Raw genomic sequence first — 24,315 nt, 5'->3', positions numbered from 1 at the left:
TTTCACATTTATGGTTGTTATGTATTACCCGTATGTTCTTTTACGAGTATTCAGTTTTGCTAGATATTCATATTTTAACATTGAACTCTATTATTTATGGATCCATTTTTTTCAAATTCTTGACACCTGAAAAGTTAGTTATGATACTAACTTTTAGTATCATAACTAACTTTTATGATACTAAGGATAGGTATAAATTATATCCAGGGTATGATTTTTACACCAATCATCTTATTTTGTAATTGTTACATGAAAAAAAAAATACTCTTGAAATTTTCTTTTAATTTGATTGATTTTTTGGTAATACAGTTTAAAGTAATTTTCTCTAATAAATGTTTTGTGTTCTCTTCTAACAATTATATATGCATTTTTGAATATCACCTTTTAATAGAAGAATTTCACTATGAGAATATCAATACAGTGTACTGGTTAAGAACTTGGACCAGGACTAGAAAGATCCATGTTCAATCAGTAGGCATGGAAAAGCACTGCCTGACGGTAAAATAGTCTCTTTTCCTCTCAAGACAGCCTACCTCACAAATATATTGTTATGAAGAAAAAATAAAGGAGGAAATGCTATAATTGTTGCCTGGGCATCTAGGAAAAAAAATGGATATCAGCCTAATAGCTAAATACATATTTAAGCATATGGTTAAATTTTAAGGGTTTGGAAAGTGGAAATTAATAAGTATGCATTAAAACAAGTCAATAAACAAAATTTTTCCATTTCAACAAAGCACTGTATAAGATCACATTTTTGAATTGCAAATACTGATAGAAGCCACATTTATAAATTAAAATGCTTTTTAATCTGATGTTACTATTTTTTTAGTTTTTAACTTTTATTTCTTATTTTAATTCATTTAACAATTGTATCCAGTTCACAGCGCATATCTTCTGTAACTTGATTTATATAAGGAGAGAAGTTTTAATTGCTATTTTATTTTATTGTGAATTTCTTCAGCAAGTTTTAGAATTCTAAAGAAAAGTCAACATTTAAAAAAATAACATATGCTTTTGCTGTTGTTTCTGGATTATGCACAATTGAAAATAATCACTAAACTCATATGAGCTAGGATCAGTAGTCCACAAAGTCAGAGGAATTTTACTTTGAGATAGGTAATTAGTGGATGTTGCTGAATTCTTGACTTTAATTTAGGAAGTGACAGATGCTTTTCCAGTTGTTCTGAATCCAATCCTTATGAACCAAACATCATGCAGCAATTTATGAAAAATATGGTATAAGGTCTTTTTACAGTTTGTATTTCATTACAAGAAAAAGTGAATGAACTACAATCAAAGATTTCTGGAGGAATTTGCTACAGGCATAAAAAATTATCAGGTGAATTATTCATTGCCATCTAGTCATCAAAAGTTACCTTAAAACAGATGGCATTTCTTTTTCATCTTTCTGTCCTGATGTGACCATGCTAACATTTAAAAGAATAATTTTCTGACAAAATGCAGGATCTTATATCATACAGACTGAAATCTTCTAGAAGCAAAAGCTTTCCTACATGCAGAGTACCATTATTAAAATATATAAATATATGAATATTTAAAATAGTTCTGAAGATGCAAGTCTCAGGTATATTCATATTCAAAAACTAAAACACAGATCACTGAGACTAAAAATTTATTTAAAAACTTAGCTTTCGTCAGCATCTGCCATCTACCCTGACATCCAGTTCATGGCTGAAGAAGAGGCAAATAACACCTTGCCCTTCTTGGACATATCAATACGTCACGAGCATAATACATGCTGGTTACCAGCGTGTACCACAAAGCCATTCACACTGACAGAATATTCCATAGTGACAGCAATCATTCTACAGCCCACAAAATTGGCTGCATTTGCACTCTGTTTAATAGAGTAAACACACACTGCAGCACATCAAGTGAAAAAGCCAAGGAATATGCATACCTTTTTCAGGTGTGCATACAGAATGGCTATTCTACCGACTTCATCTGACGTCATCACCAGCAACGGGCGCCATGTGCTGCAGATGACAGGCTTCCAATCACTACTATTTGGACCACACTCCCCTATATCCATGGAGTGTCAGAGACGGCTGCAAGAATATTATCTGAGCATAGCATTAGAGTGGCACATAGACCCAATCAGACTCTTCGAACACGGGTAATGTGCTCCAAAGAACCCTTGCCCATGAGTGAGATGTCATCAGTGGTATATCAAATCAATTGTAATAATTGTGCATGCAATTATGTAGGTGAGACCATGAAGCGTCTTTAGATGAGACTGCATGAACATCAGTTGGCCATCAAATGCCACGAGCAGCGGTCCCAAGTGTGGGCTCACATTGTAGAACACAACCACATGTTTAACTTCACTGAGGCCAGGGTCATTGCTCATGATGCAACAAAGGGCGGCCATTTTTTAGTTTTTGAATATATGAATATATAATTATATCCCCTCTAGACTCTATAAAAATGGAAAATAAAGAAAACAAAGAAAGCAAAAATGCCAACATGTACTAGAAGTTAAATCTATACAGGTAGGCAGTGTAAAAATAATTATAAATGAGATCTTTCCAGAAACACATAAATATGGAAGAACCAGTTTTAATTCTCATGTGTTTCATTATACATATATCACAATAATGGTGATGTCTGGTAGTTGATAAGACAGAAATTCCCCATTAAAAGTAATTCCAATTCATAAAGAGTTTCAAACAACTTCATCATGTTGAGAACTAAGCTTGACATATAGCCTGATATAGCTACAGACTTTTATAATGTGAATCAGGTTCTATATATCTGAAACCACTGAGCTATTTTGTTTGCCAAGCAGGCATATTATTCTGATGAGCAACATTCCTTCTGGAATGTTATTATCTAATTATGGCACATCTGCGTTTAAATTTACGCCAGGGTGGATTTTATGGCTAGATAAATGAAACCAAAATAGCCTTTTATGTTTTGCAATTCAGTATACAGAATAATATATTTCTTGTTTTCAGTGATATACTCAATAGTATATCACATTTTTTTTATAACACAAAGGTCTGCTGCCAAAATCAATAGCTTACCACATGAAGTCTGAGTTCCAATGGTGGCATATGTGATTGCCCACCAAAGAGCCTTTCTCACACTACAAATTTGGAAGGTTCAATGGTTTACTGAGGAGCTCTAGGACGTGAAGTAGCAGAAGTGGTACCTTGAAAGATGATGATGGTGGTGGAAGGTGATAAAGGAATACAACTGAACACAGATATAAGCCAAGGCTCGGATATGCAATGTCAGCTGATAGTAATAAATACTCAGTAATTCTCAGCTCTAGATATGCTAACAGAATATCTTCTGACAGCACTATTTAAGGAGGCTCAATCTCAAAGCATAGGACAATTGACAAAACATCAATTGCAGTCTGAGAGTTGGCTAAATCTGAAAATAGATCTAAAGAATGTCAGAATCCTGTATAAAACAGCAGATATTTTTCAAGCACCACTAGAGACGCATCCAAGATTTATAAACATCCAAATAAGTTAAATATGGTGAATATTTATAAAATAATGTACCAGTTAGCAAATGATTTGAAATTCTATTCCATGGACAGTTGATAATGTAATATCTATTGCCAAGTATCATTTCAGAACTGTTCTGAAAAAAGTAGTAGCATGTCAAGCAAAACTTCAGCATATTTGTTACCTCACATGGCATGACCTAGAAATCCTTTCACCAATAAATAAAGCTGTAAAAGCCTGTGACCCATATTCAATCTTTCTACTCAACAGAATGTTTGCATAGATGGAAGAAATCTATTAGAAATTAATTCTTTACTGTAACTAAGAAATTGAAAACCTAATGTGTACAAACCAATCCTTAATTAAAAATCCTTTGAGGTCCTTGCTGCTATGCTAATTTAACAGTCAAAACTATTTTTCAGAATTTTAAATACCATTCATCTAAAGGTTTAATTTAATTTTTCAGTGCTTTGAGAACCATAACAAATAAATTATTTTCCTATAATATCCCATTTTATAGGTTTCTGGGAAAATGAATGATACTAGAATTGATGCCCAACCTTTAATATTTCCCCAATTCCCTTCAAAACATGAAGAACATTAATAGCTACGAGGATACAACTATCAAAGATAATATGGTGAGTTCACTGCAAAACCAGTACAAATTGAAATGATTTTGATCAGTATAATACAATTTTAAAGGATATGGGGGAATGGTATTAAATCTGCTAAAAAAGAAATGAAGGGAATTTTACATTATAATTTCAAATCCCAAGTGCTGTTCTGTACCTTTTTTAATAATTGAGAGAGCTTGCAAAAGAGGTGTTAGACGATATTAAAACATATTTTAAATGTTATACATAATATGATAATAGGTTGATTTAAAATTAAATCCAATTTGTTTGACCTTTAGAATATTGATTGGCCTATAAAAGATTGAGAAGCTGTCCAGATCAATATTACAAAAGGCTTCAGTGGTTACAGAGAATAGAAGAATAGTTGGAATAACTTTTACCTTCTTCTTTCAGAAGTATTTCTCAGCATTTTTCAGTATTTCTCAGTATTTCAGTGGAGAGGAAAAAAAAATTCATTGTAAATACCAAATCATGATTTATGTCATGGGTTTGATGACATAAACATTTTTCATATAGCATAACAGCTAGGAATTAATAATGCACAGATAGGCTCAGAAAGGTTTGATCTGATCATGGCATTGAACCCCCCCTTGTTTGGTGGGATATGGGGTTATAGGCTATTACAGCCATAGTTTAGAAAAATACAATACTCTATTTACTAAGATAAAAGAAACATAATAATAATTCAACGTTTATTGGTTGGCTTGCAATGTTGCATGCATAATACATAATGAATCACAGCAAAATAGAAACAGGGTTAAGAAATTTGGTTTTGCCTGAGAAGCAGTTGGCACTGGAACAAGAATAGTCTTTGTATATTTTTAGACAAAAGATGTTGGATAAAATGGAATTCTAATATCAGCTGGAATACAATTGGGACATACAAAACTTCACTTCAAATTGGCCCATGTTGGCTGGGAAAATGGGAGTTGAAGCACATAGTGAGACTGAGGAAAAAATGGGGAAATTCATTCTATCTTATTCAAGAAACTAGCAAACACAATTACAATCAGAACTTTAAATAGGGTTCACATAATTGTTTTCCAAGGAAAGATAGCTAACAGGCTAAAATTGATCTGAAAACTGCTATGAAGATCTTCCCTTGTTGCACTGGTAAATATTTATTCCAATTTTCAGAACACAGATGTGCATTAATTATTTATTCCTGGGAGAGCAATAATTATCTGCCTTGTGAAGTTTTTTTTTTTTTTTGTATGCATCAGAGTTGGCAGCTATAACAAATTTAAATAAATAAAATAAATAAATAACATTACAAATACTGTAGCCCATAGTTGCTTCACATGAATAACTAATTTTCTAATAGTAGATTTCCCTCAATAGTTTTAATTACCTGAAAATAATTTAGGATGAATAATATATGTGTTTGGATAATATATGTATTTTATTACCAATCATCTGCATTAAAAATAAGTAAATAAGAAGATCAAAAATATTTTATCTCTCTTATACCTTTAAATAAAATGTAATATAATATGATGACTAATCCAAACCATAGCTTCTTTTTTTTACTTTTTAAATATATATTGAGAGCTAATAATCTAATGTATATCATAATTACATTTTATAAAAAGCAAGGACATATTTTTCATGGGATCACATATGAAAAACATATGCTCTTGTATTTTAAATATTTGCAAGAAACTGGTGAAGTAAAATCATTTTATGAGTTTATTTTCTTTATAAAAAGACTGTAAGTGTAATAGTTAATAAACAGCATTTATCAGATTCGTGGCATTTCAATCTTTAAAAACAATTAAATTGCATGTGTAGTAAAAGCCTATATCACATTCTTGTGATAACTAAAGCAAAAGCAATGAATTCAACATTATCAGTAGCTCAATTGTTTTATTCTTCACAAAAATAATTAGACAAAATATGTTGGAGACTTTTTAATTTTTTTTAAAAAATACACATTAATTAGAAATTAATAACTACATTGAATAGTATTTATTTGTAGGATTGTTCTAAACTTTAGTCACAAGGATTTGGCCAGGTAAATACAATTCTTTAAAAGATATGATACTTCTATTTTTCTTATTGATTTTTATGGAAGATACTGATTAGTTGTAAGTCTCAATCTTTGAATCTTCTTTAAAAACAGTCTTATTTGTTAGCATATACAGTATTCTCTCCATTGAAACATAAAATTCTCCATGTAAATATACATAGTAATATACTAAAACAAAAGCAAACAAATGTTTTATTTCATATTTTAAAACTTTGATCATGAATATTAATAATTAATGTAGCTGAATATTTTTCTGTCCAGTTCAACAAATCCATGAAAAAAAGGAAATCTGAAATGTATTATTCATTGAAACAACAAAACTTGATATATTAGTGCATTTATTTATAGTTACATATTTTAAAAAAATCTAAGCAAATATTTATTGTGAATTAAGCTGTATGTTATGCAAATACAGTTTATTTTTACATATTACGTAAGAATCTGATTTACATGCTTTTTATTTATGAAGACTGTTGCAAATGTGTATAAACCTAATAATACATATATACTTAAGTTCAGCACTATATTTGCCTTGTATTTCTACATTTTAAAGCATAATATATTTTTGGTACTGAACTCATTATCTTTATTAATCCATTGCATAAGTCATTAATATGGTATTATACACAAATTAAAAAATAGTATTTGGTTCATTAGAACCCCAGAGTTTATAGTAACAAAAGAAAACAATCTAAAGAAGGCAAATTCTCACATAATTTAAATGTGTTTAAAGAAAATTGTGACTAATGTCAAAAACTCTGAAAAACATTTGGAAGTGATCATGGAAAATCAAATAGAAGGGGATCCAATTCAATAGAAGAATACACCCAAATCAAGATTTAATGATGGTCCCATATTCCCTAATGAAATATTAAAATCAATTATTTTAACCCTGGGTATACAACCTTGACTCTTTTATAACTCATGGACTTCCAGAATTCCTGAGCCAGCCATGTTGGCTGGCTCAGGAATTCTGGGAGTTGAAGTCCACAAATCATAAAAGAGTCAAGGTTGCCTATCCCTATCTTAACCTATAAGAAGCCAAATAAATCTCTTATTTTCATTAAAAATGATTAATATATAAAGGTGTTGGGAACAACATCATTTTGATTTCAAATAAATATAATTTAATTATTATATTTAACATTCTTTCAAATTACATACAAACATTTCTTGTACTGAAACATCAATCCATATTGCAGTTGCTTTGCTTAAATTGCTTTCCATTAACTACTGCAATTTATACAATGACCTGGTAATTGTAAATAATGCAGGTGAGGAAAATCCAGTTTAAAAGTATGCCAAACTGACCACCATGATTTGTATTAATTATATAGCTGAAAGCAAGAGCTGAACATTTCACCTGGCCTCTCCTATATGAAGATTCAAATCAGTAAGAATCCATGCAGACAGTAATATACAACCCTGTATCCCAAATTTCTATTGCAAATGGAAAGGAAGAATTTCCTTTGCTATCTACTCAACAGACACAATTGGATAATCTGGGGAGGACGGACTGCTCATGGTCACTCATGCTCTTGTGCCCTCCAAATTGGACTATTACAAGGAGTTTTACATGGGGCCACCTGTGAAGAGTATTCAGAAGCTTCAATTGGTGCAAAATGTGACAGTGTGAACAGTTACTGGTCCCAGTAAATTGGTACATGTAACATCATTGCTACATGAGCTATAGATTTCAATGTGGTTTTGAGTGCAATTGAAGATTCTGGTTATTACCTTTAGAGCTGTGGCTTTGGATTGGGTTATTTACTGGTAACCTATTGGGGTCTCTCTCTCTCCAATATCCATTTTATCCAATCTGGCAGAAGGAACAATCCAGCAGGAGGGCTCCAGGTACTGTTAACTAAGAATTATTGGGTGGTGAGAGGAGACCCTTTTCTGCCTTGGCATCTGCTCTTTGGAACTTCATCATTCTCATAATTCGATTGGTCCTGTGCCTTTTGGCCCTTCATAAGGTCTTGAAAACTTGGTTTTGTGCCAAAGCGTAGGCCCCTGAATGTGAGATGGAGCTTATACCCTGGATGATTGTATGGATAATGCTTGGCTGCCATATGTTTTATTTTTATTTTCTATATTGTCTAGTTTATATATTTTGTTTATTTTATTGTAAGCACCACAGTCACATAAGAGTAAGATATGGCTATATAAATGAAATGGCTATATAAATGAAATGATTGGTTGACTGAATGAATGACTCCATTCAGAATATTTTCTTTGTGGTACTGAAACTTTATATATTTGCTCAGTTCGCTTAAAAAAATAATAGATTTGTGGACTTAAGCTGTTTATATTTTAACAACAGTTACAATTACTTGCAATTACATTCACATAGGGATATCTATTAACTAATATTTCTTATAAATGTATTTCTAAGTCACACAGTAAAAATATAACACTTTTATTTAGGAGTCTATGGGTAATTTTCCACTGAAAATAAAAGCAAAATAGCAAGTGTTATCTCAGGTCTGAAAATATTCTTCTCTTACAATACTATTGTAACACTATTCTTGGTTATATATTTTGCATTTACATTGTTGTACTTGTATTTGTTGCTTAGTCCAGTTTGATATCAAATTATTGTACCAATGCAGCAAATGAGCTTTCCTAATAACATGACACCAAATTCAAATATTACTGTTATTCTAGTTGTATCCTATATTTAGGTCAGGGAATTTCATGAATTCATGAAGTTGGGGGATTAAAATAATTTTATTTTAATTATTTAATAATTTATTTTATTATATTTTAAATAATATTACATGAATGAGAAATTATAATATTAATTCCCTCAGAGACTAGAGAAGTTATAAAAATATGTCTACATTTAAATAATAGTGAAATAGTCATCTGGATTCTGGGCTGTACTTCATGTATTATTTCAGTGAAATGAACTGGACATTTTCAATTTCATCCCAGATAGATAGATCATAGTGGAATAAGAACTGATAAAGAACAGCACACATATATTCCCATAATAAGCTTCAATAAATATCTAAATAAAAAAATATTGTGATAGTTTAATAAATATCAGATATATTGAAAGAAAAATAATATAGATGTATATTCTGTTTTGCTCTTCTGATCAAGAATCTAAGTGGGCTGAAAAACCAGCCCACCTTTCCAAGAGCAAGTATTTTTGCTTGTGACTTGATCTCAATTTCTGCATCCTCAGTTTTTTTCAGAAGTGGCTTTTTAATGGCTGAGATAACATTACTATTAAGTCAAAGAGTGAACAACTAAATGTATTTGGTATCTGTGAATTAGGAAGAACATATTTATTATTCCTTTTCATAATAGTGAAATATAGATGTTCCTGGTAGCTATTCAAGTGTGTAGTATTTATTGTTATTATCACAAGCTAAAACAAAGGAGCAAAAATATAAAATGTCTCATTATTTATATTGCATACATAGGTCTGGAGTGAAAGTAAGTAATTGGTTACACACCTGTAAGAAAGATTTTATCCTTTCTTTCTTGTGCATTTTTTACATTGAGATTAAAAGAAAACCTGCTCAATATGGCGGTATGGAAAAGAGTCAAGTAGCTTTCTGGAAATGTGTTTTGGCAGTATTTATATGTTTTAATAAAAGTGAATCTTTTTTTTCTAAATGAATGAAAAGAAAGTCTGCACAATATTATGTTTTATAACCACAACTGAGATAACTCAGTTGAGCTTGCATTTATTGTTATAAGAGTTCTTTGAAGCTGAGAGCTATGGTCATAGTCAGGATTCTTGGCTTTTTTTTTTTTACACAAAATAAGTTTTGACATTTTTAGCTTACACACAATTTTTCAAACATAAATACAAAATATCTGAAGCACTGAAATTTCTGTGGACTTTGAAGTTAGGATATGTTCAATATTTTCATCAAAATAGTTCACAACTTGATTAAAATCTGTACATCAAACCTATGAATGGTTCATTCTCTTTAAGAATTGATTTGAAGTACAAGGCTAATACCCTGAAAACATTCAATCTACTCTTATGTAAAGGGTCAGCTGCAATCATCCAGCCACATAAACCTAGTTTATATCTGACATTTATATATATTTATATAAAGGCAACAAAATCTTTAAAATTGCAAACAAATATAAATTTCTATGGCACTTTCTCTCATGAGTTAAATTCCATTAAAAGTAGTACAGCTATCTTATGCAGAGTCTGTGACTAAGAGGGTATCATAATATTTGATAAATAATTTCAATTTCATCAGCAATAAAATAAATTATAGTATTTATATTGGTTGACTTGCTTAACCATGGTACTGATGTCGCCCAGGACTACAGACTAAAACTATTGAATCAAAATGAAAATAGACAGTCAACAGAAGTAGACCAAACTATTTCCATTAATTATTCTTAAATTGCCAAAAAACCAAGGTCAAATGTAAAGTTTTGGTCACAGATTTATTAGAATCCACATGCCTTTTTGCCCCTCTAGATAACTGTTGTTGTTTTATGCTTTGCTATCATCTTCTTTTGACTGGATGATATCATTGGATACTTTGATCTCTATAGTATCAGAACTTAAAACTTCTTTTCCATTTTCTTCCTTTAATGGTAATTTCCTAAGATAAATATAAAACAAAAGGCATTACAGTTAGAAACTAGTGTTGAAAGAGAATGCATATTTCATTTGGCAACATATTTTTTATTGATTACAATGCTCCACTTGTCACCTACTGTATATTCCCTGTATATATTTGATATTAGATCAGGCTTTTTATTTTCTAATATCACAGATAGTTAAAAATATACTTTTAGGCCAAGATCTGTACCTTATGCACCTTTAATTAACTTCAGATTAAGTTTTGACCTTGTCCTTAGACACAAATTATAGTATAAATCTAAGAACTCTGGCAGAGTTAGTCAGCTGTTTTTCCTAAACTCAGTGAGAACTCTAGTGTAAAACTCTAGTGCATTAGAGGGAATATTACACTAAACAAAAGAGTTTGTTGGCAAAAGTTAGCCACTCCTCTGGTGGCCAATCTAGTTTACCATCTCCCAGAATTGAAGAATGGATACCTTTAAATCCTCCTATATGCATATAATCCTCTGTTGTTATCTTAGACACTTAGTGATAGATTAAAATGAAACACATTAATTTGATTCTTGTCACCCTACTAGTAACCAAGAGTTAATTTAATAGATACAGGGCCTTTGAGAATTGGTTATATATTATTTGAAATCTGTAGATCTAAAACCTTTTTTTTTTAACCTAAAGGCAAGGCCACACTGAAACTTCATTATCCTAAATGTAAAATTACTAAATAATATCAAAATACATACTCTGGTTCTGTTAATGGTGTTGTTTCATTGGGCTCATTTACTGGGCTTCCATCTTCATGACTGGTAATTCTTTCATCCTCTGTTCTCATTTCAACTATTGGTTCTTTTGATCCATCTTTCCTAAGTAAAAATAAAAGTAAAAATACTTTATGCACTAATTTTTAATTTAAAAATGGTAAATATTTATTACCTTATTTCATGTATGCTAAGATATATTTATTAATTCTCCAAATGCCACCAGAATCTTTGCTGAGGTATCAAAATATTATTAATCAGACAAATTAATCAGATACTAAAATTTCCAGAAAGGATATTTTAGAATATGCAGAAGAGTACCGTAAATGCAATGCATTTTTGACATGAAAAGTTATGTCCCTTTTTCACATTTTTTCCACAAATCTGGAAAAAAAATAAGTTAACTGCTTTCATAAGTCCTATGAAAGTCATGGCTATTTTAATCAGTTCACACATTAAAGCAATACTTTTCCAGGCTTAAGTAGTAGCCTAAGAGAAGAAACAGCTATTACCTCCGAGCAATCTTTTCAAAGTTATATTAACATGTACATATTTTTGTCTTTGTGTCACTTTTATACCTTGTCCAACTGAAAAGATATTGGATGAGTTAAAAAGAAGTTAAAATTATAGTATCAACAATAGAAATAAATCAAATATCTATATTATCTATTTTTAGCTATATTTATTATTTGTAATAATAAAACAACCTTTCCATGAGATGAATTTTAATAAAAAATAGCTGTATTAAAGAGGCCTATCATTTATCACTATATTGTCAATCATCATCTTCAAACAAATCAACCCAGAGTTCTTACTCGAGGTACAAATGACTAAGCTCATATTATCAGACTTCGGGCACATGGTGTGACAACAAAGCTCCCTGGAGAAAACTCTAAAGGAGGAAGGAAAAAGAAGAATATGATCAATGGCCAAAATAGATAAACTCAATTATACTGGTGATATGTATATTGTTGGAAGACCTAAGGACCAGATTACGGACAAATCATCAGAGTTGTCATTAAGAGTCAACACTAACTTGATGACACATTTTCAATCACCCAATCTATTAAATAAAGCTGAACTTAACTATATGAAAGGCAACTGAGGAAACAGCTTTATGGAGTTCTGGAGAAAAAGAGCTTTAAAGTGTGCAAAAGAAAATTCTATTACATCATGTCTGTTTGCTTCATTTCAGATAGAGAAAAGACTTTCAATAGCTTTCTTGAAATGTTCTCTCTGCATTCATTTCTGGAAAAATGATATTTTATGAGATTCATTCTTATATCATTTTACACTTTATACTCTAGATCATTGCCCGCATCTGAATTGTCTAAAAGCTTATTGGTAAACAGTACAATGACTTTAGGTGAGGTATTCCTGTAGCTTGCAGTGATGAAATTGTTCTACTAGACCAGTTGTTCATTCTGCATATCTTCAAAGACTGCCCTATAGAACACATTGCATCAATCCAGCTGACTGATACTCATTTTATAAATTACCAAATCAGTAATTAACTGTGACAAAACATTTTACTAGTATTCCAAGCTTTGTTTCTACTTTGTCCAAAGCCTATTTCAAGCACACAGGTTGAAATAAATATTAAGATTGAATATTAATATACTTTGTGCTATATTTATTTTAAAAATACAGATTGTTTGGCATAACAATAAGTTTCAGAAAAGATTACTTCCTTGTTCTAAATGGAAATAACATACTTATATTGTATATGCCTCCTAGAGTCATTCAACAATGAAATGGACAACGGATAAATTAAGTAAATAACATAACAACATAACATAGCATAACAACATAACACAACACAACACAACATAACATAATATAACAACATAACAATATTTTCTCCTCCTGTAATGAAGGACTGGTGTGCTATTGAGCTATGGCTCCTCCTCAAATAAATTCATTATGCTATTATATTTTTTTTTTTAAAAAAAGATAGCAATGCTGTTAAGTAATATAACTTCAAATGTTGATGATCATAAGTTAATAATAATAAAAAAGACAAAGGAAAAGAGACCTTGGTACAACATCTTGGGGGGAAAAAACCTCTCTCTATATTGCTTGCAAGCTCTCTATTTGCCTTTGTGGGAGTAGAGAAAACTAATTCAAATGCTGACAATAATAAAAGCAAACAATGTATGTTTCATATCTTTTCCTTCCAATGTTTTAATATAATACTTTTAACCAAATTCTATGTCTGAAAAGTTCACAGTTCTTGATATATTCCAAATATTCAGGATATAAACAAGAATATGCACATATGCACATACAACTTCAACATGGAGTATTTGAGCCAGAATTATACTGACAGCCTTCCTGATGTCAACTATGATGAGAAAAGAATATAACAAAGCCAAGCTATATATTTCAATATTCTAATTTCTGAATGTTTCTCCAACAGTAAAAATATTTTAATTAGGCCTCATTAAACATTCTCTGAAGCACCCAATATATATAAATTTTATTTTTTATTCTTCTATTATATTGTATTTTAAGATCAGAAGGCACTAATTTCTATTAGAAACTGTTTAAAGAAGCCCTGGATTAATCTTGAACTTCTTATCAAGAAAATATGAATCATAATTAATTATTCTAATCACTATAGATTTCAAAAGTGGCAAAAGCATTTTGTTCAAATAATCCAGAAAACAAATGTTGAGTAGTCTGTCAACAAATTTAAAGAAAATTAAGTCTTCCCCACTGATCCCTTCCCCCAAATATTAATGTTTAATATATCATATCAAATCAAGACTTTAAAATTTGGAGAAACACAAAGTAAGTGAAGTTCAAAAAGCCATAACAAAATCTTTGTTAGTATCTTGTTCTTTTAAAGCAAGAACATCACTTGTCATAAACATTTCTTTCTTTCTAAGTACACTATAATTAAAAAAAAAATCCCTAACTTTTGAAGAACTAGCTAGCATGGTCCTAGTATCCAAATTTATCAAATATATGATCTATAATTCGAACATATAATGAAATCCCTTGTCTTCTTTAAGAAAAACTATGATGTTAGCTTCATCACAAAAGAGAATGATTTCTTTGAAAAGCTTCCCTCTAAGCCTCTAATAAAATAGGACAGATAATATGAGCTTTTTAAATAACATATGTACTTCTTCTAACAATTGCTGGCAAGCAGGATAGAGATTTTCTCCAGATTTCATAATAGTGACAACTTGTTGAAGGAAAAGATGTAAAGTAAAATTAATAACCAATCACACAATTGTGATCTATGACCTTCCCAGCTGGCTTCCAACAAGAAAAATCAATAGGACAAGTCAGATTTGGTGTATGACTGTGATTCACTTAAGACCACATGATTCACTTAATGAGTGCAGTAAAAATCCTTGTAAAATCAGCTTTGACATATGATTTGCTTAATGATTGCATTGCTTAGCAACCAAAATATTGTCCCACTTCTGGTTGCAAGTTAAGGACTACCCTTACAACATTTGTGTGGGTTTAGTTATGCAGGTGCATACCTAGCATATATAGAACATACATGAAATCATCGGTTGATACAGAATTAAAACTATACAGTTTAGAAGTGATTTGTTTTCCAAACTGATATGGAATATGTACAAATATATCAGAATAATTGGTAAAATAATATATTGTTTCATTTTGTTAAAGTCTGAAAGCCAGTAACTCACTACATTTTTTTTAACTTTTATCCAAAGTTGTTCATTTGTGCATTTTTTTCAACATCAAGTCTAGTCCTGAACTGTTTAAAGAGTTATCCTACCACAAGATATTTCTATTTCAGTAATCCTTAGCAAATCTATCAATCAAAAATGTCAACACTTCTTGTTCATTTAGTATTACTACTTACACAAATTCTGCATCCCCACATTTTTAAAATTTTGTTTGTATATAGAAGAAATTTGAATGCCTTGCAAAAAAAGCAGCTGCAGATTTTTTTAAAAATTAACTAACATTAACTGGATTCCAACTCTTAAACATTAAATTTTATTAAAGAGAAAATGAGCAAGAAAAAAATGAGCAAAAAAAAATATAGCTTATTGATTCATTTCCTCTCTGATCTGGATTGTATCAAAATACCAAGCTTTGCTGACCAAAATGATAGAAAATATATTCTATAAACATCCCTGTGTAATCTACACAATGAATGCTTAAGGCAGAAATCATGGTTCAATGATCTTTTTAAAATTGTGATAATACAAACAAGATTTGAAATATTACTGATACATATCTCAGTATCAACGTATTATGTGCAACTGCAGTCCAGAGAACTCCGATGTCCTACTGTGTACATTTGTGGAGTTTTGACTGAATAGAATAAAAATACAAATATGATTTTTGTTAAGGTCACATCTGAATGATTCTCAAACCGTATGTGTCACAATATTTTATTAGAGCTATAGGTAGTAAACAACATTAAGTAAAAGTTAGAGAACTTTGTTGAACCACAATCCTTAAGGCTCATGGAATACAACAGTTTGTATGTTATTTGCAAGTAACCAGTATATATTATTTTTCTCAAAATATTGTGACCAATACTCACAAATATGCTGCTTTTCCTTCTTCCAGCTCTTTACTCTTCCCACTGGACCCACTCTTTTTCCCACAGATCCTTCTAGTGATGCACATTAGCAATCCACACTGCCGTACAAAGAAGCAGCTGACATCAGTCACAACAAGTATTAGCAGAAGAGCAGCTACACCCAGACCAATGACTGCACCAAGTCCAAGTCCATTAAACAATGTACCTTGAAGTAAATGAAATAGACAAAGTCATAAAAGTTAACTTCATATGAGGCAGAATTCAGGTTAATCCCAGAAGAGGAAGAGATGGGGGAAGGGCTGGGATGGGGGGGGGGAAACAATACTTAAAGGAGGAGAGGAAAGCATTATCAGGCTTTCAAGATTCTGTTACTATAGTCTGAATTAATAAAGTAGACTTTCAGGCATTCCTGGTGAATCTGTTTTTTTTTTTTACATGGATTATCTTTAAAGTGTAACAGATCTTTCTTTCAGCAATATTAATCATGTGACATGCCCCCCTATAGCAGAATTATATTTTACAGAATAACAGAGTTGGAAGGGACCTTGAAGGTCTTCTAGTCCAACCCTCTTCTTAGGCTGTACACCCTATACCATTTCAGACAAACTGTTGTCCAGTATTGTTGAGTGGAAACCACATTTCCAAAATTGCATATCTATATTAATGTACAAATTGGTTTAGAAAATGTGACATAGGCAAGTTTTCATATTATTAAAAATTTCTCTTCAGTCACTGGTCACTTCTATGTGTAAGAATTAGATTATGATGTTAATTGTAGTGTAGCTTAAATCTACTGAATGTTTTCTTTGAATATGGTTCTCTACAAGGATATTTAAAGAGTTTGTCAAACACCACTGGTATTTTTTACCATTTCTAAATCAAAGAAATTTGGAAAATTTTTGCATAGAATGGCTCAAGGCCTTATCTGACCATCTGTCTGTCAGCAATATATCTCTGAGAAAACAAAGTGGAATGAGACCAAATTTGGTGTGGAGGGAAGACTGCAGATGGATCAAGATAATCCAGCTCAGAAAAATAGAAAAAAATATGTTAAAATATTCCCCTGAATCTATGCTTAGCAGCAGCTTCAAATGCTGCCAACTGTTCCATTCTAGGTTTTCCTCTATACTTTGGGTCACAGGATTCATAGTGAAATATATGTAATATCGCTTGTGTTCCACAGTATATATTGCCTTATAAAAATATCTAGCTATAATACAAGGGAGAGCAGAAACATGCTAAAAATGCAACATGTACGTAGCTGCCCTGATTAGACCCCTACATACACAGAGACAATATGTATGTACCAATCTCTACTACACATATATGCACATATGCAAACATGTACACAAATATATGAAAATAAAAGGTGGGGGAAAATCCATGCTTTTCCTGACTTTTTTTAAATACAACTTTCAGAGGGATGAGAGAGAGAGGGAGACAGAGAAAAGCAGATATGGTGATAAACCACTTAATTCATCCCACTATATTTTTATTTTTCAAACTTCTATATTTTCAAAGCAATATTTTATTGTTGATGGTGTTAAATGTTACTAGTTTAAAGTAAATTAACTATTTTTATTATTAAAATCCAAATATACTATTTGTATTAATATGAACAATTTTGTTTAAGTTTCACTGTGACTTTTTAGGTTTACTTTTTTTAAGTCTAATTTCTTGTAATGAGAATAAACATTTTTAAAAAATTAAAATTACTGTACTTCTTGGACAAAGACTGGAGTAGTCACCTTTAATATGAGCAATTAATGAAAATCTAAATAAAAGTAATGTTTTGCACACACTTACTGCAGCTTTTAAATCAATGAGCTATTTTTTGTTTTGTGAATTTTTAATTTGATTGATTTTGATTTCTAAGTATCCATTATGTGCTTTAAAAGTGAATTAATCATCATAAGTAATGGCATGTTAATGCAACTATTTTTTGTCACTTCTGTGTCATGTTAAAAAAGTCCAGTAAGATATTTGATTCCTATCTTTTTAAGTACAAAATTTAAACTTCAGTTTGAATTGACAATAATTCTTAATGACTCTGGACAAAGAAGATAATTTTAACTTCTTCTTCCCATACAACTTTTATATTTCTTGCAAAATTGGTCTGAGGCCTAGAAGCCTCTGTGAAACATGAGAGACAATGGTAGGCAGACTGATGGGAGGTAAATCAAGTGAGACTTCCAATGCATGGTAACCTATCTTGGCTATTCACAAAATAGTCCACCCAGGTCCATATATTCAGTTAATTATTGTTCACACTAATCAATATATTTCATAGCACAAGAAAAACATTGTGTCATGCAATATTGTGTCTGATTGAACAATAAATTAATTTACATTAAAAAAGAAGAATCATTTTATAATAATGACCATCTGTAGCATTTCAAAAAATTCTAAAAGGTTTTGTTCTCCTGAAAGAAAAATGATCCTGAATTCAAGATGGTCTTTTAAAAAGTGTTCTTATTATATATGTTATATTTATATCCCACTTTTTTTGCAGGCACAGATTTTTCATCAAAATATTCTGGTGAAGTAAATTAGAGTAAGTTACCCAATAAGCTTTCCATAGCTGGAGTTCTATTATAATTTGAGTTTCTTAGCTCTTTGTCCAATTTTTTAATCACTCTCTCATGCTATATCTTTCCATTTTACCACATGGAATAGGCATTTTAAAAAAAATTCAGTAATAACCAACCTCCTACTTATCAGTCTGGAAATTACAGCTGAGTCCTGAAGATACTCCCTTTTCAATAATGATGTGCCACATATATGATTTGTTTGTTCTAATTTTATTGAACATTGAAAAAGTATATAAACAAATAGAAAGAAGATAACAAGGGAGATTTACAAATATAAATGAATGATCAAAGATTTAGAAATGTCAGGAAAGCTGTGGTTTTCCAATAAAACATCATTACTTATAAATAGGCTAAATATAACTATTCACTTCTAAACTAAGAATCAATGTCAAGAATTGTCATTAATACAGTTTACAGTAAAATTATAGGCTGTAAAAGTTGATCCATAATGTTAAAAATACTTTTAATATCTTGTGAATTTAAAAATATGCCTAGAGAAACTACATTTTAAACACTATAGTCTACAAATAGTTTCCAGCTCCAGACTTTCACATGAATTGTGTGTCAGATTTGCTTTTGAGATACAGTGTTAATCTAGACTTTGATATGTAATTCCACAGCTAAAGTTGTATGTTAACAACTACATATGAAATCAGAGCAAATAGAAGACAATCAAATGGAATAATTATAAGTAACAGTTATTTTGTAATAACTGGTTACAATTAATTGATAAAAAACAAGGTATACTGTTGCAGAAATAATGGGCCCTTTATTTGTATATTCTGGGCATTTTCTCTCACACTCAGAAATTATATTCCCACATATTCACATAAAACACATAGTATCACCATGCATCTTCTATCCAAGCCAGTTTATCAGAAACACTGCAGTTCATCAGAATCAGTTTAAAAAAGGGAGGAGAAATAACCAATCAAGAAAATAAGAAATGGAAGAGAGAGAAAAAGGAAAAAAAAAAAAAGAATCATGGTTAGAAGAAAGTACTCTGTGTAAAGACATAGTTATCTTCAAATGTCTGAAGGGCTCTCAAAAGGAATTTTCAGTTGTTCCAAAGACACGTCAAGAAACAGTGAGTTCATTAGGGAAGTAGATTATATTGGACAGCAGGAAAAAATATTAATAATAAGAGCTATTTGACAAACCACAGCTTGAGAATGTGATGGAGTCTCCTTTACCAGAGAGGCTGAGAGATGCTTTCTGGCTACTGGTATGATAGTATAGCAGTAGATTCCTGCACTGGATGAATGCTGGATGAGATTTCCAGGAATTCTTCTCTAGGAAAATATGATTCTATTATTCTAATGAGTAGTTTGGAGGGCCAGGACATAAAAATAGTTGAAGAAACAAATAGATCTATGTTTGAGATAATACAAATCTTAACTGCAATCAAAATATCTGTGCTCTTATTGGGATAAGTTAATAATTGAACAAAGAAATGATAAAAAAAATTATTTGCTCCAACTTGAATTACCTAAATTCATTTTGTCTATATAGATCTTATTGAAAATTTCAATTACAATTAAAAACTAATACAAACTATTTATAGTGAAATAACTGAGAAGAAAATTACAAGGAAAGAAAATGTAACAAAAAGAAAGAAAAACAAAGGGAAAAGGTGAAATAAAAAGAAAAGAAATGTATAGAGAATTTACTTCCAATCTTCAACCTAAATATAAATACATTTGGTAGCTCTTCATTTTCTGTGAGGGTTGCAAACAGATATATCTTCTTTTCATAGCATTATCTACAAGCAAATCTATATGATGTCAACTTTTTACAGAAAGTTAGAACATTTATAAAAAAAAAATCAAGGTCCAGACAAATTTGGAGTATTGAAAATAACAGTATCAGTTTTCAAAGCCAGTTTTGTGTAGTGGTTAAGGTATCTGGTTAGAAACTGGAAAACTGTGTTCTACTCCAGCTTTATGCATGAAAGCACCTGGGTGACTTTGGGACAGTCACTTTTTTTCTCAGCCATAGAAAGGAGACAATGGCATAAGTCACTTCTGACATATATGTCTCCCCAGGAAGCTTTTTTTTTTTTAGAAAAGAAATGGTGGTGAGGCCAGACTGGTGGATTTTTGGTCAAATAATATCTTTCAATTATGGAGATCCTATTCTCAACTCTAAAGATGAGATGGAATCAGAAGATGTGTTTTCCATTGGTTTACATTTTTACAATTGAAAGAAAGATTTAAACTAGACAAAAAGCACTATCGATTTCATTTTGTGAAAAATTATTGGAAATACTACTGTGTGATAGAGATGAACATATTAATGCTAAATTGTTATTGAAATTGAACTTGGAGAAAGTATGTAATACATTAAATGGTTCAGTGGGTAAAGAACTTTGGATATAATATAATGCTTGAATGAGAGGAAAGTATGTGGGCCAAAGATCTAAAATTCACATTAAATTATAATTTAAAAGAAAAAAATTATAAGATGATGTACTGTTGGTATCTAACACCAGACAAGTTGTTAAAAATTGGAACTTTGATGTTATATATGTTAACAGCAGCAAGAATACTTTATGCACAAAAATGGAAGGATACTTTGATTCCCACAATGGACAAATGGATGCAAAATTTGATGGAGCTGGCTAAATTTGATGGAGAGATGGCTAAAGTGACTGCTTTGATGAAAGAAAAGAACACAATTAATTTTGAAACCAATTTTGGTTTTTGGACTTTGTGCAGCAAAAGCAGTTGGAAGTCAATGCTTTCCTTTTTATTTTCCCCTTTACACCATACTTTTCTCTCTTCCCCTTTTTCTCCCTTATTTTCCCATTATCTTTATTTTTTCTTTGTATTTCATATTTTATATTTTGATAGACTAACAAAAATATTTGAACTGATAAGCTATTTCTGACATCACACATACATACATGCATATACACATACATACACACTAAACAGCTTTTCATCAGAATATCCTCAAATTAATTTTCTAAGCAAACTTTTAATAAAAAAAGATGTCATATATTGTTTTTAATCTTACTCTAACCAAATTCTGGGGCAGCATTTCTTTTTTGAAAGATGTTTTTAAAATGTCAGAAGAAATATTAATTTATTTGCAGAAGGTGGCTTCCTTGAGAGTTTATGGCATTTCCATAAACTTGAAGAGCAATATTTTATTTTATAGCTATGACATTCTACTCACTCTCTTTTTTACAAATACTTCAATATTCATAAGTTCATAATCTATGACTTCAGTCTGTATTGAAGAATTACTTCTACCTGTATTTACAATCCAAAAGGCACATCAGAAAAACTGATTCACAGTTACAAATACATTTTGATATTTTACGTCATTATTATTACTATATATAGGCCAAAATGGCAAATGCAAACTATTTTTCTACAACATCACTAATAGGTGGTATTTGTCATATAAATATGTATGAAGGACATGCATGAGATGCATGGATTCTGGAATGAAATATCTCTCTTTGTCTCTTACACTATCTCTATCTCTAATTTCTGCTTTGATTTACAACCAAGACTTTCTGATGAACACAGTATTTAATGATACTACCTTTAATGTTAACATAGCATAAGCAACTATCTATGATATCTTATCTATGATATGACTCCTGGAATTTACTAAATGTTCCATAATATCTACCATGGGTATGTTTAATATAATTAATTGCATAATTAATGTGTGCTTTCATATACTGCTTTGCATATAAGCAATATGCAATCCACTATTAGTTTAAAGCTTAACTGAAATACTATTCATAGTCTCTGTAAGCAGTACTTTTTTGCAAACAAATGAGAAAAAAAAATACCTAGGTTCTTCTGCCTGAATTCTTTGGCTCATTTGATCAACAGTGGTTAATACTTTGTATATTTCTTTAACTGTAAAAACGCTTCATTGATTTTAGAAATTAAAATCATTGGAAACCTGTTGGACCTATGTGCAAGTACAAGAGTTTTCTGGATAGTTTTCTTCACATATACTGATTACTACATGCATTTTAGCTGAACTGTTTATGAATGGTTTATTTAATAGGCATACCAGGTTTGAAGTGTATCCAAGGTTTCCCTGTAGTATGTGATCTGTAATTTTACCCTTTACTTAGAGTTGTATCATTATTACAGGAAGAATAGTTATAACTCAGTCTAAAGCAAACAGTACTTATAATTCTATCTATGGGTCTTTCAGGAACACTGCTGTATTTATTTAGTGAAGACGGATGCATATTTTAAAACTATAGATGTCAGGGTAGGAAGTGGGAAGCAAATAGCAAAGAATGCATGCAACATTGTGAGACAAATCCTGCCCCATGTGCTTGCATGCAACATTATAAATAAGAGAAGAATATAGTATAATAAAGAGAAGAGCATGTATTTTATCAAGACACATATTCCATCATTTTAGTGTCCATAGAATATTAAAGATAGAAGTTTGTGAGAAATAATCTAAACAATGTCATGTAAGAGTAATCAGAATTATACTGTGATGAAGAGAACAAAATCACAAATTCCTCAAAAATTGTCACTCATTGTATCACTATTATAAGTAAACGACTTTCAGATAATTAAAAAAATAAACCTTTCATCAACTTAAAGATAAGTACACTACAGCATAGGTCTTTGTGAAAAGCAAATCAATATTTTATGATTTTCACGGCAGAAAACAATACAAGTGTACTACATATAAAAAGTGCATTAATCAATTTTTTTCTTTGGACATGAAGATATTGTTATGCATTTTATTTGGTGGATATAATGTATATTTTACATTGATAATTGTAACAATTTCCAAATAATGCAAGCACTAATCGGGAAAACAGAAACGTTGGCTGTATGTGAACATGTAAATCCCAAAGCCTCTTTTTGTTGATCAAGTGAAAGCAATCAGTGACCACCCTTGACAGCAGCCAGGATCTATGATTTCATGTTTTGAGGGGTTTTTTTAGTGGTGGGATTCAAATATGTGAACAACCAGTTCTCTGTGTGGATGCTGCTTCCGGAAGTCTATTCTGGGCCTGAGCAACAAAAAATTAGCTACCGGTTCTGCCGAAGTGGGGTGAACCAGCTGAATCCTACCACTGGGTTTTTTATGAGAAACTAATATGCTGCAAAGAAAAGACTCAGTCTTAAGCATAATTATACTTTTTATTGGCAAGAATGTTTGATGGTCCACATAAATTATAAAAGGATAGACATGTAATATGTAAATATATATATATATATATATATATATATATATATATATATATAAGAGCAATAAGAATGAGAGGGAGGGAAGAGGGAGAGAGTAAAAAAGCAAGAGAGAGATTAGATATAGATGAAAGATAAATGATAGCTATAGCTAAATATAACATTTTAATATATAGTATAAAATATAAAAGGGCCAGTCTGGACTTTTGTTGGGAAATGTATTTTTCTGCTCAGACAATGATAAGCCAAGATGGTAGTGCATCCAGCATAGGAATGTTGCAACAATGTTAGTGAAAGTAGCTTGATCCGCTCAGCTTGTACTAAGCAACATTTTATTAGTAGCCTTACACTGCTGAACAGTTACTTTATCAGACTTGTCATGTCAAGGTATGTTCTTTCTGTCTTTTTAACTTGGTATATTTTATATTGTTTTTATGGTCTCTTTAATTGTAAAGCCACACAGAGTCTATTATACAGTGAAATGGGTGGTGTATAAATTTGATTAATAAATAAAATCA

The 24,315-nt window shown here is 30.8% G+C and overlaps 1 protein-coding gene across 1 annotated transcript in view; it reads right to left on the bottom strand.

Annotated features, from left to right (window-relative positions):
• Window positions 1–9,908: 9,908 nt before the first annotated feature.
• The window catches only part of NCAM2 (neural cell adhesion molecule 2), a 155,107-nt gene continuing 140,700 nt past the window's right edge, over window positions 9,909–24,315 (bottom strand). Inside the window, exons 16-18 of the mRNA XM_039361567.1 lie at window positions 16,018–16,222; window positions 11,460–11,579; window positions 9,909–10,738 (exon numbers count right to left, since the gene is read on the bottom strand). Coding sequence (XP_039217501.1) covers window positions 10,627–10,738; window positions 11,460–11,579; window positions 16,018–16,222 — 437 coding nt within the window. The 3' untranslated portion in view covers window positions 9,909–10,626. The remainder of the gene's footprint in view (window positions 10,739–11,459; window positions 11,580–16,017; window positions 16,223–24,315) is intronic.

Source organism: Crotalus tigris, unplaced genomic scaffold (genome assembly GCF_016545835.1).
Source record: "Crotalus tigris isolate CLP2741 ecotype Arizona unplaced genomic scaffold, ASM1654583v1 scf7180000019301.709862, whole genome shotgun sequence".
Taxonomy (NCBI): Eukaryota; Metazoa; Chordata; class Lepidosauria; order Squamata; family Viperidae; genus Crotalus; species Crotalus tigris.
The sequence above is the reverse complement of the archived record's forward strand: the minus strand, read 5'-3'. Positions and strand labels throughout refer to the sequence as shown.